This window comes from Pseudophryne corroboree, chromosome 2, assembly GCF_028390025.1.
Source record: "Pseudophryne corroboree isolate aPseCor3 chromosome 2, aPseCor3.hap2, whole genome shotgun sequence".
Lineage (NCBI taxonomy): Eukaryota > Metazoa > Chordata > Amphibia > Anura > Myobatrachidae > Pseudophryne > Pseudophryne corroboree.
Window position 1 is genome coordinate 114,714,915 of NC_086445.1, and position 21,013 is coordinate 114,735,927.

The following is a 21,013-nucleotide window of genomic DNA, read 5'->3' on the forward strand; positions in this document are numbered from 1 at the left end:
GAAATTCTGGGACCCGGGACTGACAAAATAGGCAGGGCCCCGCCCCACACACACACATATATAAAAGATACCATAAAGCACAGATCATCACTATGTCACGCTGTACTTAGTGACGTTAATATCAGCAGTAATACTACGAATACTGAATCGGTTTGTATGTTATATGTGTTTATATATTGTTTTTAATTCAATACTAATTTGTTTTTAATTCGATATATGTATACGGTATAATTAATACATTTTTATTTTACTATAGCGCTCTCCCTTGATATATATATTTATATCTCCATTCACATAATTATGTTGATACACAGACACCATTAATTTCTAGGCAAGTGGTTGTGAATTTGCACATTGTTTATACTTACCTTTACCTTTCCAAATCCGTCCTGACTGAGAGTCCTCTCTGCCACAGTGTCACGCTGTCTGCTCGTCCATCATCAGGATGAAAAAAACTTTATTAACACAGCAAGCTGCTGCTTGCTGAGTGTGACTGACCGGCGGCGCGGATCTGTGGTGGCGGCGCCGGCGGCAGCGGGTGGCGGAGGGGAGCAGCCCGCGTCGATCTGTAGTTTAACTGTAGCAGCCAGCTGCGGTCAGTCTCACCGGCGGCGGCCGCCGCCGGGAATAGTGGCTGGCTGTTCGAGCAGCCTGGGCCCTCCACTCTGTCAGAGTGGCCGGGCCCGGGACAAGTGTACACAGGGCACCCCCTTGATGGCGGCCCTGGTCCCATCTGCGGATCGCAGTGTCCAGCGGGCAGGGGGGGGGGGCAGTTGGGGGAGCCTTTGATCACTCACTGCTCTGCTCTGCAAACCAACAAGTGATCTCTGAATACATGGCATGTATTCAGTGGTGGAAAGTTAGCAGGGGGGTGCCCAGCTGCTCGGGGAGCGCTGGGCATGCCCCCAAAATGATGAAAAATGGGTCCACGTCATGAGTCCCCACCCACTATGCAGAAACTCCGCCGCTACCGCCAGAGGCAATGCCCCCTGTCCTGGTCCGAACTACCGTCATTGGAAATTTGGGAGGTATGCAGATCTATAGCAAAGACTTGCATGGGTGGTGTCCATTTGGTCGCTCTCTCTCTCTCTCTCTCTCTTTCTATATATATATATATATAATGTATATGAGTTTTTTTGTTTTTTTTTGCTTTGCTTCATGATTGAAGCTTTGGAAACCCCCTTTAAATGGTCCCGTTTGCCCCTGCCCCCATTGCGCGTCTTTGCTGCGCCAGTCAGCATCAGCGATGCTCCTGCTCCATTAGCTGGACTCAATGGTCTGCTCCGTCCGTGATCTGTGCTAACTGAGGAGCAGTCACAGTGCAGGAATGCAGAAGGAAGATGGTGCAGTGCTGACTGTGCACTGTGGACTGGGTATGGGCCGTGTACACTGTCAGCCACAGCACTGCACAGTGAGGGATTAGTAATCTCCCTGCATATGTCCTTACATCAAGTGACCCTCTGTCCAAGTCGGCTGCTGCAGTGCTCCATTGGTGGGGAGAGAAGTCAGCCGTGCAGTCATTGGCGTTTCTTTAATGGGTGCAATGTGTGTGGTGCACACGGGCCCCTGGGTCCAGGTGGGGCCCACACCACACACATTGCGCCCATATTTTAATACTTATCTCTCCAGAGTCCAGCATCGGGAGCTGCAGCGGTGGCGAAAACCGCAGCCAAAATGGCCACTGTGCATGTGCAGTAGTGATTTTGGTCTCCGGAACATGGCGAGTGCCATGTTTCCTGAGACCTGCGCATGTGCAGTAGACTCCGGCATGATGCCAGAGACTACTCCGCCGTGCAGAGAAGGAGGCCCACCTGGAATCAGCACAGGGCCCCCCTCCACTGTTAAAATGCCTCTGCGTGCAGTGCTCACATGGTGGGGGTGGGAGTAAATGCAGTCACTGTCACTTTGTACTGCAAGGGTTGAGGGGTGCCGCTGCTGTCACTGTCACTGTGTTTGTGGGGGTGGGGGGTGGGGGGCGGGGGGCGGTGCTGTCACTGTGTTCTGCAAAGAGAGGGGTAAAGCAGCTGTTACTCTTCTGCTGGTGTGAACTCCATGCTTTGCCATTACTTTATATACTTTTGTGGAGGGCACCAGGGATGTTTTTATTTTATATGGAGTGCTGGAACATTAGTATCTATATAACATAAATATGTTTGTAATCATATATATATATATATATATATATATTGTATCGGGGTGAAGGAGGCACCAACACTCTCTTGCCTCTGGGCGACTGGGACAAATGTACGCCAGTGTCTCAAAACCCACTTTTTCATCAAACCCAGCCATCTCTCATCTTCACCCTCTATTCCATGCTCACTCTGTACCCTATCTGTGACACTGCTTCCCCCCCCCCCCCCCCCCACCCTTTAGAATGTAAGCTCTCATGAGCAGGGTCCTCTCCCCTCATGTGCTTCTCCTTCTCTTACTTAGACTATCTTCTACCCCATACTCCTATCAACAACACCTAGCCCTCGGTTTCTGCCAACCTGATGCTTACTTCAGTGCCATGTCCGCTGATGCAGAAATGTTTACTTACCATGTACTTGTCCTGCATTGTCTTGCACTGTAAGTTACTGTTTTATTGTTTTGCTCATTAGTTTATGTACTTTGTTAGGCGCTGTGAAACCTTTGTGATACCATATCAATAATAATAATACTACTATGTGTGATGGGGTACAGAGTATTCATACATGTAATGTGGTATAGACTGGCAATACATGTGATGGGGGCACACACTGGTAAAACCAGTGAGAAGGCACAGACTGGTAAAACCAGTGAGAAGGCACAGACTGGTAAAACCAGTGAGAAGGCACAGACTGGTAAAACCAGTGAGAAGGCACAGACTGGTAAAACCAGTGAGAAGGCACAGACTGGTAAAACCAGTGACAAGGCACAGACTGGTAATGTTTGATAAGGGTAAAGACCTGCAGCATGTTTGATGAGGTATAGACTGGTAATAAGTGTGAAAGGGTTACAGATTGGTTAAACGAAATGGGAACTCAGAGGAGAGGCTGCTGCTATCTCTGTGTGTGAGTATCAGTTATAGCATATAAAAGCTATTTTCAGACATGAAATGTATTTATGTGAATAAATACAGTACTGTGTTACACTATTTCGCGTCACTTTTCTATGTATCTATATGCATTGTGGAGTCTGAAGAATACAGATGCCAGAAGTGGAAGAGGGAGAATTAGGACCTGTATCAAATAAGGCTTAAGGCCCGTACACACTGGTCGATATATCGGACGTTCTCCTGAACGGCCGATATATCGCGAGACCGTCGGCCAGTGTGTACGGCCGATACGTCTGTGAACTCCGTCGTTCACAGACGTATCGCGTCGGCCGCGCAGCACAGCCGACGGCCAATATATCTACCGATATATTGGCGCGTCGCTGTGTGTGTACGTGGGCGGTCGGCCGACCGCCGGTACACATGCTGCGGCGGCTGGCGGTGATTGACAGCTGAACTGGGCGGGCGTGTGTACACGCCCGCCCAGTTCATGACGTCAGTCCCCGACGGATCGAGCAGTGTGTATGCTGAACACACTGCCCGATCCGTCCATAGATATATCTGCAGATCAATTGATCTGCAGATATATCTGTTAGTGTGTACCCACCTCATCTCCTTCACATGTGATTCTGCCTTCTAAATTTGGTAGACCATTGTCTCTGGTGCAAGTTCTCCCAGTATTACACACAGCCTTGATTTATGTCTGGGCATAACTGTATGACACCACTATATGCTTAATATTTTTGGGGGTACATGCCTGTGGATTACTACTGTTTAAAGAAAGGTAAGGAACATAGAGAAATTGCACCCATTGAGGATTGGTGTTCGTATTATTTCTCCAAACATCAATTGACCCATTGGTGACTCTATTATTCCTCTTATTGTTCCTACTCCGTCTGTGAAGGCTATATGAGATTTGATGTTCTTGTTCATCCTATTAGAGTGTGTGTGTGGTTTGTTGGGCGGGTGCCCTGGGGACCTCTTGTTACTCAGTGTGAGAGTGATGTGAGCCTGATGTTCTGGTTTCCCCTATTGTAATGTTTGTTTTTGGATCACCGTAAGATCATCTTATTACACAGTAATAGATAGAGAGAAGGAGGGGAAAGGAGGGGAGGGGGGAGGGAGTGTCCTCATGATGTATGATCAGTATTCCCGTTTCTATCTATCCTTTGTTATCTTTTCCAGGATCACTGCTTCATAGGACCTGCTGTCCATATTCTCATGTATCATGTGGAAAACTGAAAGTTATGACCAAGTAGATGGAGATGGAGAACATTTTGACCAAGCAGATGAAGTTGAGATTTCCATGATGAACAGCCTGCAGTCTGAATACAATCCTGGCACTGTTCATGCAGAGGTTTACTTTAGTGTACAATATTTCTTCCAAAAGAATGTGTTTAGCACCAGCCAAATCAGGGTATCCCAGACGATGCCAGGGCATGAGACAAACCACATAAGCAGCTTCCCCCTCCTTTTATGTCATAAGTATACATTATTGAGAGAATGCTGGAGAGGAGAGAGTACTTACAGTATATGGAGTTTTTATAGTCCCCATCCCTGCAGGTTTCCTCATGTGTGAGTTTTGCCAGCTGGCTGGGTCTCATGAGCACACATGAGCACCCGACAGGAGAGCCATCATAATGTACGTTTCACATTTTACTATACACAAATACATATTTATATAGACTTGTTCACATGATGCCTACTATTGTGACAACTAACCAACCTATGTCCAGGGAAATGGGGAAGCATGGTATAGGCTGCAAGTGAACAAGTCCAAGTTTGGGTGAAACGTACATGTTGACGGATCCCATGCTGGATGCTAATGAGGCCTGATTCGTGTTTGTAAGTAAGCAAAAAAGCAAGCAACTGGGCAAAACCATATTACACTGCAGGTGGGGCAGATGTAATATCTGCAGAGAGGTTTAGATTTGGGTGGCTTATATTTTATCTGCACATGGTAACTACTGTCTGCTTTTGCACGTAACCCAGACATTTTTGACAGCATTATTTTTGCACTGAAACTTAGATTCCAGTTTGAATACACCCCACCCAAATCTAACTCTCTCTGCACATGTTACATCTGCCCCATCTGCAGTTCAACATGGTTTTGCCCAGTTGCATGCTTCTTTGCTGTACTTACAAACATGAATCAGAAAATACAATAATGTATACATATGTGTACACACAGGGAGCGCTAAATAATCATAAACTATCTAATTTATTAGACAATAAATAGAATGACAATGCACAATTTAATAATGATAAACTATAACGATTAAAAAATAAAAAACCATATTGAATGGACATCTCTCGTGGAAATAAACAACTCAGTTGCTGGTGTTAAACGTCCAGATAGGGCTGTTTAGACAGTAATTAATGAGCAAGTCCAGAATCCTAATGTATTGTTAATGTCACCAGCAGGTAGCTTTAGCTGTTAAAAGATGTACTGTAGCAGTCCAATACCACTTAAATTTAAGCTCACCTCTGTTGGAAGTGATACCTTCTGATGAAACCGCTACTTTACCTATAGCGGAGAAATGCGTCAAGGAACCTGTAATTCCTCCGTGGAAATCAACCTTTATTTAACCCGCCACCACTTTGCTCTGTGCTGCCAGCATCCAGCTCTCCCCCAGTCTACAAATCAGGCTCCACATCACCGCCGGAGACGTCCGGCTGTGCGGCTACAGCTCATCAGCGCACACTAGGTAAGCCTGCAGAGTAGACGGGGACACTGCTGAACAGCAATAGACGGGAGTTTGAAAACACTTCCAACAGCGGTGAGCTTAAATTTAAGTGGTATTGGACTGCTACAGTACATCTTTTAACAGCTAAAGATACCTGCTGGTGACATTAACAATACATTAGGATTCTGGACTTGCTCATTAATTGCTGGCTAACCAGCCCTACCTGGACCTTTAACACCAGCAAATGAGTTGTTTATTTCCACGAGAGATGTCCATTCAATATGGTTTTTAATTTTTTAATCGTTATAGTTTATCATTATTAAATTGTGCATTGTCATTGTATTTATTGTCTAATAAATTAAATAGTTTATGATTATTTAGCGCTCCCTGTGTGTACACATATGTATACATTATTGTATTTTCTTGCTTGGTTTGAATAATTGCAGATTATTCATTGGGAGCAGCATTATAGATTCTCCTTATCCAGTTTTTTTAATTAAGTTGGTATCAAGTGCACCTGATTACCTCTTTCTAAGTAACATTTAGTGTGAGTTTTATAAACATGAATCAGGCCCATGTTGCACACATGAGACCCAGCCAACTGGCGGTATGACAGGAGGAACCCTCCAGGGACTGTGACTACAAAAACTCTTTATAGGTACTCCTTCCGCTCCAGCACTCTCATATTAGACAAACAGTAAGTGTGCACTCTGTCCTGCAATTTCCTTGAGATACCAGGATAGAAAAGTGTATTTTGTTCTGACAGCAGAAGTGTGACTTCTCTTTTCAATCTGAACTACCTACTGCTCTCTCACCCTCAGTTCACTGATTTCATATAACACAGAAGGGCAGTAGAATCAGCTGGATCATTGTCTCAGCACTTTTTCTATCTCTACACTCATTAGTGATTACATGAATATGGGAACATATCACAAGCAAGCTAATGGGGTTATAACACCCCTTTAAATATATGAGGTGTATTTAGCCATTAATCTAAGGCTACATTACTGTGATATTTATCAATGCTGACTGTGAGCCATTTGAACTATATTACAAATGTGAAGGTATACATATATCTCTTATACAGTATGTGTGGTTTCTAATGATATATCTGTATGCTGATATTCAGTATACGGATATTTACTTATCTCATGTTTTTATGGGATCAGACTGATATAGGTTTGTGCAATAACATGTGATATAAATCTTGCGTTTGGAGAGATTTACCAGGAGAGACAACTACAATACATGTGCCTTTTGTACACTGCTTGAAACTGTATTTAGGTCTCAATTAGTGATGTGCACCGGACATTTTTCGGGTTTTGTGTTTTGGTTTTGGATTCGGTTCCGCGGCTGTGTTTTGGAGTCGGACGCGTTTTGGCAAAACCCCCCTGAATTTTTTTGGGCGGATTTGGGTGTGTTTTGGATTCAAGTGTTTTTTTTACAAAAAACTCTCAAAAACAGCTTAAATCATAGAATTTGGTGGTCATTTTGATCCCATAGTATTATTAACCTCAATAATCATAATTTCCACTCATTTCCAGTCTATTCTGAACACCTCACACCTCACAATATTATTTTTAGTCCTAAAATTTGCACCAAGGTCGCTGGATGGCTAAGCTAAGCGACCCAAGTGGCCGACACAAACACCTGGCCCATCTAGGAGTGGCACTGCAGTGTCAGGCAGGATGGCAGATTTAAAAAATAGTCCCCAAACAGCACATGATGCAAAGAAAAAAAGAGGTGCAATGAGGTAACTGTGTGACTAAGCTAAGTGACCCAAGTGGCCGACACAAACACCTGGCCCATCTAGGAGTGGCACTGCAGTGTAAGACAGGATGGCAGATTTAAAAAATAGTCCCCAAACAGCACATGATGCAAAGAAAAAAAGATGTGCACCAAGGTCGCTGGATGGCTAAGCTAAGCGACCCAAGTGGCCGACACAAACACCTGGCCCATCTAGGAGTGGCACTGCAGTGTCAGACAGGAGGCAGATTTAAAAAATAGTCCCCAAACAGCACATGATGCAAAGAAAAAAAGAGGTGCAATGAGGTAGCTGTGTGACTAAGCTAAGCGACCCAAGTGGCCGACACAAACACCTGGCCCATCTAGGAGTGGCACTGCAGTGTCAGACAGGATGGCAGATTTAAAAAATAGTCCCCAAACAGCACATGAAGCAAAGAAAAAAAGAGGTGCAATGAGGTAGCTGTGTGACTAAGCTAAGCGACCCAAGTGGCCGACACAAACACCTGGCCCATCTAGGAGTGGCACTGCAGTGTCAGACAGGATGGCAGATTTAAAAAATAGTCCCCAAACAGCACATGATGCAAAGAAGAAAAGAGGCGCACCAAGGTCGCTGGATGGCTAAGCTAAGCGACCCAAGTGGCCGACACAAACACCTGGCCCATCTAGGAGTGGCACTGCAGTGTCAGACAGGATGGCAGATTTAAAAAATAGTCCCCAAACAGCACATGATGCAAAGAAAAAAAAGAGTTGCAGTGAGGTAGCTGTGTGACTAAGCTAAGCGACCCAAGTGGCCGACACAAACACCTGGCCCATCTAGGAGTGGCACAGCAGTTTACTAGCGAGAGGATGAGTGCTTCCATCTTCATGTGAATCTGAACCACTAGCCATGAACATAGGCCAGGGCCTCAGCCGTTCCTTGCCACTCCGTGTCGTAAATGGCATATTGGCAAGTTTACGCTTCTCATCAGACGCTTTTAATTTATATTTTTGGGTCATTTTACTGAACTTTTGTAGTATACTTGACGACACAGAGGTAGAGCAGTGGACTACTGTACCGTACTGCTATATATATACTGGTGGTCAGCAAAATTCTGCACTGTCCTCCTACTATATACTGCGCAGAACTAAAATGCAGAACAGGTATGGATGCATAGTATACTTGACGACACAGAGGTAGAGCAGTGGACTACTGTACCGTACTGCTATATATATACTGGTGGTCAGCAAAATTCTGCACTGTCCTGCTATATACTGCGCACAACTAAAATGCAGCACAGGTATGGATGCATAGTATACTTGACGACACAGAGGTAGAGCAGTGGACTACTGTACCGTACTGCTATATATATACTGGTGGTCAGCAAAATTCTGCACTGTCCTCCTACTATATACTGCGCACAACTAAAATGCAGCACAGGTATGGATGCATAGTATACTTGACGACACAGAGGTAGAGCAGTGGTCTACTGTACCGTACTGCTATATATATTTACTGGTGGTCAGGAAAATTCTGCACTGTCCTCCTACTATATACTGCGCAGAAGTAAAATGCAGCACAGGTATGGATGCATAGTATACTTGTCGACACAGAGGTAGAGCAGCGGACTACTGTACCGTACTGCTATATATATACTGGTGGTCAGCAAAATTCTGCACTGTCCTCCTACTATATACTGCGCACAACTAAAATGCAGCACAGGTATGGATGCATAGTATACTTGACGACACAGAGGTAGAGCAGTGGACTACTGTACCGTACTGCTATATATATACTGGTGGTCACAGCACAATTCTGCACTGTCCTTCTACTATATACTACAATGCAGCACAGATATGGAGCGTTTTTCAGGCAGAGAACGTAGATATTTTCAGCACACTGAGCACAGATATTTGCAGCACACTGAGCACAGATATTTGCAGCACAATGAGTAGATATTTGTAGCACACTGAACACAGAAACTGAGAGAACGCAGCCACGTCCTCTCGCTATCATCACCAAAGCACGAGTGAAAATGGCAGCGACGCGCGGCTCCTTATATAGAATACGAATCTCGCGAGAATCCGACAGCAGGATGATGACGTTCGTGCGCGCTCGGGTTAACCGAGCAAGGCGGGAAGATTCAAGTCTGCCTCGGAACCGTGTAAAATGGGTGAAGTTCGGGGGGGTTCGGATCCCGAGGAACCGAACCCGCTCATCACTAGTCTCAATACTTACTGTTTGAAGATAAATTGATTGCTACCTGTGATGCATTAAATATACTCCCATGTGCACTATATGAAGGATAAAAAGCAGCAATTTATTATGGTATGTCATTTCAGTAAGCAATATACTGTAGTAATTAATTAATCTTCAACAGATTGGATAATTAAGAAAAATATATTACATAGAAACATAGAATTTGATGGCAGATAAGAACCACTTGGCCCATCTAGTCTGCCCCTTTTTTTAATCTTTAGGTAACCTTAACCCTATTTGATCCTTAGTTCTATGTAAGGATATTCATATGCAGGGTGGTCTTCAGTTTGCCGGCTGTCGGGGTCCCGGCGCACAGTATACCGGCGCCGGAATCCCGACAGCCGGCATACCGACACTTTATCTCCCTCTTGGGGGTCCACGACCCCCCTGGAGGGAGAATAAATAGCGTGGCGCGTGTAGCGCGTCACTGTGCCCGCAGCGTGGCAAGCGCAGCGAGCCCGCAAGTGGCTCATTTGCGCTCGCCATGCTGTCGGTATGCAGGCGGTCAGTGGGCACCCGCTCCCAATCAGTAACTAGCCTAGGAACTCTTAGCCTGGACTGGTACTGGAAAATCATTGGCTAATCTGTTGTGGGGTTCCCCAATTTTTCAATAACCAGCACTTTGCTGAACCAGACAGGAGCTTACTCTATAGCAGGGAAACACACAGGGTGGGGGCCCCTTGCTGTGCCATAAACCAGCTCCAAATTGATCAGCCCATGGCTGGATTTCCTTGGAAAGACCGGATCCCACAAAAATGTGCCCATTTCCCATGGAATAACTACAGTAGCCTCTTGTGGTGGTGGGTAAGCTGTCTGTTCTTCACAGGCAGATTATAGTTAACAGCAAGCCTTCCTCCAAAATGCCAGCAATGGGGAACAAGAAGTGCCAGCATGTCAAGACATTAAATAATTATTGGCACCTGCAGCCGTGTGTATGCACGCTCCTGCTGCCAGTGATTTTACATTTAAGAGCCGCAGCTGCAGTCTACCGGTTCATAGTGTTTCGTGATGTTTACACAGCAAAGCTGGGAAGGGAAACATCTGTATTTCATCCAGCGGTAGCATGTAAAATTATCATGCATGCACTAATAGTTATATATATATATATACATATATTAGAGATGAGCGGGTTCGGATCCCTGAGATCCAAACCCTACCAAACCTCCCTACCCGAGTCCAGATCCGAGTCAGGCTCGGGTTTTCCCGCCTGACTCGGGAAACCAGAACGCAGCAAAACGTCACCATCCTGCTGTCGGATTATCGCGGGGTTTGGATTCTATATAAGGAGCCGCGTGTCACCGCCATTTTCACTCTGGCATTGCAGAGTGTACAGAGAGGACGTGTCTCTGTTCTCTCAGTGTCCTCAGTGGTGTCCGTGGCTTGTGCTGCATCTGTCCAGTCACAGTGGTTGTGTCCTCTTGCAGCCATATGTCCAGTGCTGCTGTATAGGGTGCTGTGTTGTGCTGCCTCAGTTCAGTGGTGGTGTTTTGTGCTGCATCAGTCCAGTCACAGTGGTATCCTCTGCTGCCATATGTCCAGTGCTGCTGTATAATAACAAGTCCCTTACAGTGTTGCTGTGTTGTCCTGCATCAGACCAGTGGTAGTGTCCTGTGCATCAGTCAGTCCAGTGACCAGTCATATGCCATATGTCAAGTGCTGCTGTGCCGCATATTGTCTTATATAACTCCAGAAAAATAATGGAGGACAAAAATTTGGAGGATAAAATAGGGAAAGAACAAGAACCACTTCCTCCTAGTGCTGAAGCTGCTGGCACTAGTCATGACATAGAAGATGAAATGTCATCGACGTCGCCTGCCAAGGCCGATGCCCAGTGTGATAGTAGAGGGCATGTAAAATCCAAAAAGCCAAAGTACAGTAAAAAGACCCCAAAAAAAGAAATTTAAATGGTCTGAGGAGAAACGTAAACTTGCCAATATGCCATTTACGACACGGAGTGGAAAGGAATGGCTAAGGCCGTGGCTTATGTCCATGACTAGTGGTTCAGCTTCACATGACGATGGAAGCACTCATCCTCCCGCTATAAAAATGAAAAAAAAGTTAAGCTGGAAAGAGCACAGAAAAGAACTGTGCGTTCTAAGATGGTATCACAAATCCCCAAGGAGAGACCAAGTGTGTCGGCGGTTGCAATGCCTGACCTTCCCAACACTGGACGGGAAGAGGTGGCTCCTTCCACCATTTGCACGCCCCCTGCAAGTGCTGGAATGAGCACCCACAGTCCAGTTCCTGATATTGAAATTGAAGATGTCACTGTTGAAGTACACCAGGATGAGGATATGGGTGTTGCTGGCGCTGAGGAGGAAGTTGACGATGGGGATTCTGATGGTGATGTGGTTTGTTTAAGTCAGGCACCGGGGGAGACACCTGTTGTCCGTGAGATGAAGAAGCCCATTGTGATGCCTGGGCAAAATACCAAAAAAGCCACCTCTTCAGTGTGGAATTATGTCTCCACAAATCCGGACAACAGGTGCCAAGATGTGTTTTGCCTGTGTCAAACTGTAATAAGTAGGGGTAAGGACGTTAACCACCTAGGAACATCCTCCCTTATACGTCACCTGCAGCGCATTCATCAGAAGTCATTGTCAAGTTGTGAAACTTTGGGTAAGAGCGTAAGCAATCCACTGGCACCTAAATCCCTTCTTCCTCTTGTACCCAAGCTCCAGCAAGCCACACCACCAACTCCCTCAATGTCAACTTCCTCCTCAGCCATGAACGTCAGTAGGCCTGCAGCCACATCCCTGGCAAGACTGACGAGTCCTCTCCTAACCGGGATTCCTCGGGAGGATCCTTGAGTGGTACGCCTACTGCTGCTGCTGTTGTTGTTGCTGCTGGGAGTTGATTATCATCCCAGAGGGTAAGTCAGAAGACCACTTGTACTACTGTTAGACGTGCATCCGGTATCCGCCATTAGTTCAGTGGGACTAAGAGAATTGTTTGAGGTACTATGTCCCCCGGGATCAAATCCCATCTAGGTTTCACTTCACTAGGTAGGCGATACCGAGAATGTACAGAGATATCAGAAAAAGTGTTGCCAGTGTCCTAAAAAATGCAGTTGTATCCAATGTCCACTTAACCACGGGCATGTGGACAAGTGGAACAGCGTAGACTAAGGACTATATGACTGTGACAGCCCACTGGGTAGATGTATTGCCTCCCGCAGCAACAACAGCAGCAGCATCTCGCAAATTCAAACTTGTTTCTAGGCAGGCTACGCTGTGTATCACCGCTTTCCATAAGAGGCACACCACTGACAACCTCTTACGGAAACTGAGGGACAGCATCGTGCATTGGCTTACCCCGCTTAGACTCTCCTGGGGATTTGTGATATTGGACAACACCACCAATATTGTGCGTGCATTACAACTGGGCAAATTCCAGCACGTCCCATGTTTTGCACATACAATTAATTTGGTGGTGCAGAATTTTTTGAAAAATGACAGGGGTGGTAACGAGGTGGAATTCAACACTCTACAGTATATGCTTCAGAGGATGGAGTAGCAGCAAAAGGCCATTAAAGCCTATACATCCACCTACGATATAGATGGGGAATGTACCTGACTCAAGCGCAGTTGAGAATTATTTTCGTCTTGTGCAAGGTTCTCCAACCCTTTGAACTTGCCACACGTGAAGTCAGTTCAGACACTGTCAGCTTGAGTCAGGTCATTTTCCTCATCAGGCTTTTGCAGAAGCAGCTGGAGAAATTGAAGGAGGAGCTAAGATGGAGCGATTACGCTAAGTATGTGGAACTTGTGGATGGAGCCCTTCATTCGCTTTGCCAGGATTCAAGGGTGGTCTATCTGTTGAAATTAGAGCACTACATTTTGGCCACCGTGCTTTATCCTAGGTTTAAAGCCTATGTTGTATCTCTCTTTCCGGCAGACACAAGTGTGCAGAGGTGCAAAGACCTGCTGTGAGTAAATTGTCAACTCAAGCGGAACGTGACCCTTCAACAGCTCCTCCAATTTCTCCCGCCACTGGGGCTGCAAGGAAAAGGATAAGATTTCCTAGCCCACCCGCTGGCGGTGATGCAGGGCAGTCAGGAACGAAAGCTGACATCTGGTCCGGACTGAAGGACCTGCCAACAATTACTGACATGTCTACTGTCACTGCATATGATTCTGTCACCATTGAAAGAATGATGGAGGATTATATAAGTGACATTATCCAAGTAGGCATGTCAGACAGTCCGTATGTATACTGGCAGGAAAAAGAGGCAATTTGGATGCACTTGCACAAACTGGCTTTATGTTACCTAAGTTGCCCCCCCTCCAGTGTGTACTCCGAAAGAGTGTTTAGTGCAGCCGGTAACTTTGTCAGCGATCGGCGTAGGAGATTACTTCCACAAAATGTGGAGAAGATGATGTTCATCAAAATGAATGATAAATTCCTCCGGGAAGACCTTGACCAGTAATTGTCTCCGGAAAGTACACAGGGACCTGTGATAGTGGATTCCAGTGGGGACGAATTAATACTCTGTGAGGAGGTGAATGTACACAGTGAAAGGGGTGAGGAATCGGAGGATAAGGTCGACATCTTGCCTCTGTAGAGCCAGTTTGTGCAAGGAGAGATTAATTGCTTCTTTTTTGGTGGGGGCCCAAACAAACCAGTCATTTCAGTTGTGTGGCAGACCCTGTCCCTGAAATGATGGGTTTGTTAAAGTGTGCATGTCCTGTTTATACAACATATGGGTGGGTGGGAGGGACCAAGGACAATTCCATCTTGCACCTTTTTTTGTCTTTGCATCATGTGCAGTTTGGGGACTATTTTTTTAAAGCACCATCCTTTCTGACACTTCCGTATATGTCCAGTGGTACTGCCATATAATTCCAGTGATACTGCGGTATATGTCCAGTGGTACTTCCATATAATTCCAGTGATACTGCTGTATAATTCCAGTGGGAATTGTTTGTCGCTTGCTTAGTCATACAGCTAGGGAAGCCAATCCCGGGCCATTTTTTCAATCCCGGGTATCGGGATTGAAAAATGGGCAATCCCGGGATTCCCGGGATACCCAGGATTGGCTTTTACCTAGATGGCCGCCCCCTCGCCCCACCCCGCCCCGCACATATAACTCACCATGTACCTGGGGCGGCCGGGGAATATCGTGTGGACGCTTCTGGCGGCTCCCACCAGCAGCTGACAGCGCAGCGGGACCCGGAAGCAGGAAGCCGGGCAGCGTTTGAGTGTCCTGTGGACGCTCAACGCTGATCCCTCAATCCCCGGGATTGGAGCTTCCAATCCCGAAATTGAATCCCGGCCATTTTTGGCCCTAAAACCCCGGGATCCCGCCGATCCCGTTCCTGGGATTGGCCACCATACATACAGCTACCTCGGTGCAACTTTTATGCCTAAAAACAATATTGTGAGGTGTTCAGAATAGACTGGAAATTAATGTTATTGAGGTTAATAATACCGTAGAATCAAAATTACCCCCAAATTCTGTGATTTTAGCTGTTTTTATGTTTTTTTCAAAAATCATCCAGATCCAAAACCAAAACCCGAAAATGTGGTTTTGGCAAATCCAAGCCAAAACCAAAACACGAAAGTGGAATTAGAACCAAAACCAAAACACAAAACACGAAAGGTGCCAGCCTAACATCTCTAATATATATATATATATATATATATATATATATATATATATATATATATATATATTTATATATATACCAAACTCCACAAGCCGGCACTCTACGGAAAGCATCCAGATAACTTGCCAGGGTGTACTCAAAGGGCCAGCCAACCCCCTTAAATACAAAGACTTACAGGTCTCCAGATCCTAATGCAGCCTCCCAGCGTGTATCCCCGGCGTCCGCGGCTCACTTCCGGTGTGACAGTGAGCACTGTTGGCTTTGCACTGTTTGATATGTGTGTGTGCTGATGACGGGGGGCATGTCACATGACTAGTAACCATGGTAACCCATACGGTGTACGGTGGTTACCATGGTTACTAGTCATGTGACACGGCTCCCTCTATGGACGCAACCTGATGACATCACCCGCTGTACCCGGCGGCGGCTTGCGGTGCACGTCCGTGGTCAGCGTGGATGATTGCTACAGGAGTGCATACATACAGGTGAGATTAGAGGTACATGCTAATTAGGGGGAAGGGTCTTGTGTGAGGTATTTAAATGTTGTATGTTTTGGTATGTGCATCCCTGACGACGGATTAATACCCGAAACAATTGTAGGATGAATTACCTTCATTAAAATAAATTGAACAAAGTCTCCTGAGTGCCGCCGATTTGTACTTCTATCTTTGGGTGAACATACCCCAGGAGGGCACCGGAGCAAGTACTGCTTTTATCACGTGAGTGCCGGGTATCTGCAAAAAGGACTGTGTTTGTGATATTGACGCTACTTGTTGTGTTGAATCTCTCGCCAAGGCACCTATAATTGTGAGGTTTACGTTTCTCGGTGGATTCCTATCTCCTATTGCACATGGAATATTGGAACTTATTGTTATTTTAATTTAAAGCCTTTCCTGGAATTAACATGACTGAAGTGGATTCCGAACCGGGTTTTGCTTTTGCCCAGCTAAACACCGGTGAGTGTTTCAGCTTTTCAGATGTGGAAGCTGAGCAAATTCTCAATGCTTGCAAACTGCACGATGATCTTTCCTTACCTGAGAATGCTGATTTATTTAAGGACTGGTATTTCTTAAAAAAGCGAGAGCTGGACTATATGTATCACACTATTACTCTCTCTGATTATTATAAGGAGAAACGTATACCAAGGGGGTTTAGAGTACGCAATGTTCCTACCATAGGACACCATAATGCCTCCTTTTGTAAAAAATGGGTGGGCATACTTAATAAATGCTGCACGGATTTACTCCTCCTTGTGATAGAAGAATCATCCAGAGAGTTGTCATTGGTAAAAGCCAAAATTTCTGAATTTGAAGTTGCACATAAACCTACCCTGCTCCTTAGTCACGACAGTACTAATTGGCTTGACAAATTGTCCACCCAGGTGGAAACTTATAAAAGAGAACTTATCAAATTTAAAAGGGACAAAAAACAAATAGTACAGCTGGAATATGACCAGAATAGGGTGTATATGTGGTTGAATACATCTTCTGCACAAAACCAGCAGAGGCCATTCATCAGAAATCGAAGGATGAGAGCACGCTTCACTGATTATGAGGGGTCTAGTACCTCTGTAAGTGACAATGAGGTACAGGCTGCGGAATCATTTGAACCAGGGCACCCTTTAGGGGTAAAGACGCGGGCAGCATACAAAAAACCTCCTATAAAAGGACGAGGCGAGGGGGACAAAACCAGAGGCAGACCAAGAGCAGCAACGCGCAAATAAAGGACTTGGTATTTAACTTGCCTAATACCCCATTGAGTGAACTTGAATATCAGGTATTATCTAAGGGTCTGTCATTTATTCCCTCTGTTAGACATAATACCTTTCAATGGAAGGTCGAATCATTTAAATTTAATAGATCATTGCGTTTAAGGGAACATTTTGGGGTACAAGGCAATAAACCCCTAACAGCTAAACCTATTGATATTCCTCCACAATTATTGAAGATACAGCCCCGATCTAAATTTGATCCGGTCACGAATAGTTCATCCATTAAGACGTTTTCGCGTCTCATGGAAAAAGTGGGTGAAGATTGTGTTAAAAGTGTTTTGAAACACTGTAATCTGACGGTTCCTGAACGGCGGGCCCTTAACGAATTACAACAACGCACTGATATTGTTATAAGAAATGCCGATAAGGGCGGTGCCGTTGTCGTTCAGGAGCTGTCAGATTATGTTATGGAATGTAACATGCAATTAGGTAAATCCTCTGTATATGACAAACTTACACAGGATCCTACGGGTAAATATAAGGTAGAAGAAATGTGGTGAATGCAGCCCTGCGCTGTTGTATAAGCAGCTAAATCAATGGAATTCACCCTCAAAAATTCCACAAGTGCAAATGTTTGTATGTAAAAAGAGATAAAAACTAGCGCTGTTACTGTTTTACAATAGAAACAATAAAAACGTTATAAAAAACGTCTGACTGAGCTGTTATGCGAGCTGTTCCAACGGAATCTTCAGGACGATTCAACGTAATCAGAAAGACACTCGCTTTCAAATTCAGTCTCGCATTCCCATAAAGGTATCTTTTATATTGATAGCAGAATAAAAGATGATTTTTTCCAAAACAGCAGACAATAGGAATAAGACTTACATTAAAATTCAGTCTCGAGTGCGCTGAAAGGTTTCTTTATTCATCTCCCACACGTTGTAGACAGGAGACCAGCAGACCAATGTAGTTAAAACCACACACAGATTTATTTCATGAGACTTAAACAAACATGGATTCTGCAACAAAAGAACGTCCCACAATAGATGGATGTTTGTCACAGCATGGATACTTCAACGCGTTTCAAGGATTCTCTCCCCTTTGTCAAGAAGTGCCCCTTGATTCAATGTGTTTTGTAAAAAATACTATTGTACCTTTGTGAGTACTATCTTCGGTGTATGGGTTACCATGGTTACTAGTCATGTGACACGACTCCCTCTATGGACGCAACCTGATGACGTCACCCGCTGTACCCGGCGGCGGCTAGCGATGCATGGCCGCGGTCAGCGTGGATGATTGCTACAGGAGTGCATACATACAGGTGAGATTAGAGATACATGCTGATTAGGCTGAAGGGTCTTGTGTGGGGTATTTAAATGTTGTATGTTTTGGTATGTGCATCCCTGACAACGGGTTAATACCCGAAACAATTGTAGGATGATTTACCTTAAAAAATTTTTTTTAACAAAGTTGCCTGAGTGCCGCCGATTTGTACTTATCTCCTATATAATAGCCCTGTGATTCTGTGCCTGGGCCTCTAACGCTGGGCGTGGCTAGAAGCTCTCATTGGGTTAGTAGCAGGTCTATCACACCCAGTCCACAGCTGATTGGGCGAGAAACTCCCTGCCACACAGGTTACATCCAATGGGAGGCTCTGCCCTTTGCCTGCTGTGTTTTCACAGAGCAGGATTAGCAATGGGACTGATGGAGCTGCAGCTCCAGCCCCACACCACAAAATAGGCCCACTGCATCTGCAGCAACATACCCTCCAACAATTTACACATAAACATTGATACAAATTCGAAAAGGGGGCGTGGTCACGGGTACAGCGGAGTGGCCACGCCCCTTTTCCTATACTTTCAATGGAAGCTTGGAGAGTCAAAAACGGTACAGACCATAAAAAAAGGGACTGTACCTGCCAAAAAGGTGCAGCTGGAGGGTATGCCACTGCATCTGCAGCAAGTCTCTGCGCTGAAGATAGGGAAAAAAACATCCTTTTACTGCAGCGTCCTATGGGGGTCATTCCAAGTTGATCGCTAGCTGCATTCGTTCCCTGTGCAGAGATCAGTCAAAAACTCGGCACTTCTGCGCATGCGTATGCAGCGCAATGCGTACGTGCGGCGTACTATTACAACGAATGATGTAGTTTTACACAGGGTCTACAGATGCTTTTCAGTCGCACACAGGCATCCACAGAGTGATTGACAGGAAGAGGGCATTTCTGGGTGTCAACTGACCGTTTTCAGGGAGTGTTCGGAAAAACGCAGGCGTGGTTGGGCGAACGCAGGGCGTGTTCCTGACGTCAAATCAGGAACTGAATGGTCTGAAGTGATCGCAAGCGCTGAGTAGGTCTGAAGCTACTCTGAAACTGCACAAAATTTTTTTGTACCCGCTCTGCGGTGCTAAGCTAAAATACACTCCCAGTGGGTGATGGCATAGCGTTTGCATGGCTGCTAAAAACTGCTAGCGAGCGATCAACTCGGAATGACCACCGATGTCTTGCCGCCAGTCCACCTGCCCCCTCCGGCATCAACAATCCCCACTCCCTAGCCGCGCCGCAGGTAGAACAAAAGCTGCTGTGGCCACTGCATAGATGTGTATGAAAGCGGCGCAGTGGAAGGCTTTCATAGCCCTCCCTGCGCCGCATACTCTCTGAGCCCCGGAGCCTGCTCTGCGTGTGATGTCACAGAAGTGCCTCCCCACCACAGCCGCACCCAGATCCCCAGAGGCCCTGACTCCGCAACACAGCACCTGGCCTGCCGGCCTGGAAGCCCTGAGATGGCTAATGTAGCGGATAGAGAGGGTGATATCGCGGAGGGTAATGTATGGACGCTGAATCAATGTAAAAGGTGACAGTGCTGTGCAGTGCAGTGGGTGTTCACTCAGGGCTGTTGCTAGAGTGTTCGGCGCCCCCCTGCAAACTATAAATTTGCACCCTTGCATACTTTACATAGGCACAGCGCACATAATGACCCCTGTAGTAGAGACACTTACACATGTAATGCCCCCTGTACCAGTGACGCTTACACACGTAACACCCCCTGTAGCAGTGACGCTTACACACGTAATGCCCCCTGTAGCAGTGACGCTTACACACGTAACGCCTCCTGTACCAGTGACGCTTACACACGTAACGCCCCCTGTACCAGTGACGCTTACACACGTAACGCACCCTGTACCAGTGATGCTTACACACGTAACGCTCCCCTGTACCAGTGACGCTTACACACGTAACGTCCCCATGTACCAGTGACGCTTACACGTGTAACGCCCCCTGTACCAGTGACGCTTACACACGTAACGCCCCCTGTTCCAATGCCGCTTACACACGTAACGCCCCATGTACCAGTGACGCTTACACACGTAATGCCCCCACTACCAGTACTGCTTACACACGTAACGCCCCCTGTACCAGTGCCGCTTACACATGTAACGCCCCCTGTACCAGTGACGCTTACACACGTAACGCACCCTGTACCAGTGACGCTTACACACGTAATGCCCCCACTACCAGTACTGCTTACACACGTAACGCCCCCTGAACGAGTGCGGCTTACACACGTAACGCCCCCTATACCAGTGTCGCTTACACACGTAACGCCCCCTGTACCAGTGACGCTTACACACATTATGCAGCAGTCACACATACACACACAACAGACACACATATATATATATATATATATATATACACACACACGCATACATACTGTACATACATTACACACATACACAGTCACACATATATACATGATACACAGACACTGTATATACACACACACACACACATTCACTTCCTTTCCAGACACTTATCTAATGAAGTCTGGCTGGCCGTAGCTGTAGCAGCTCATCCTCCTGCTGCAGCATGGTCCCGTGTAGCTCCGCCCCTTACTCCCATCTAGCCCCACCGCCTTTGGCTCCCTCCTGGCCACTGAATGTCATACAGGGCAGGGGAAGGGGGAGAGGAGGTTTTGTGCTGCCGGCGCTGAGGGGGAGAGGAGGCTTTGTGCT

General features: G+C 46.0%; 1 protein-coding gene across 1 annotated transcript in view; it reads left to right on the forward strand.

The window, feature by feature from the left end:
* Positions 1 to 4,204: 4,204 nt before the first annotated feature.
* Positions 4,205 to 21,013, forward strand: part of LOC134990454 (transient receptor potential cation channel subfamily M member 2-like) — a 220,330-nt gene continuing 203,521 nt past the window's right edge. Inside the window, exon 1 of the mRNA XM_063950688.1 lies at positions 4,205 to 4,370. Within this exon, the coding sequence (XP_063806758.1) occupies positions 4,242 to 4,370 (129 nt within the window). The 5' untranslated portion in view covers positions 4,205 to 4,241. The remainder of the gene's footprint in view (positions 4,371 to 21,013) is intronic.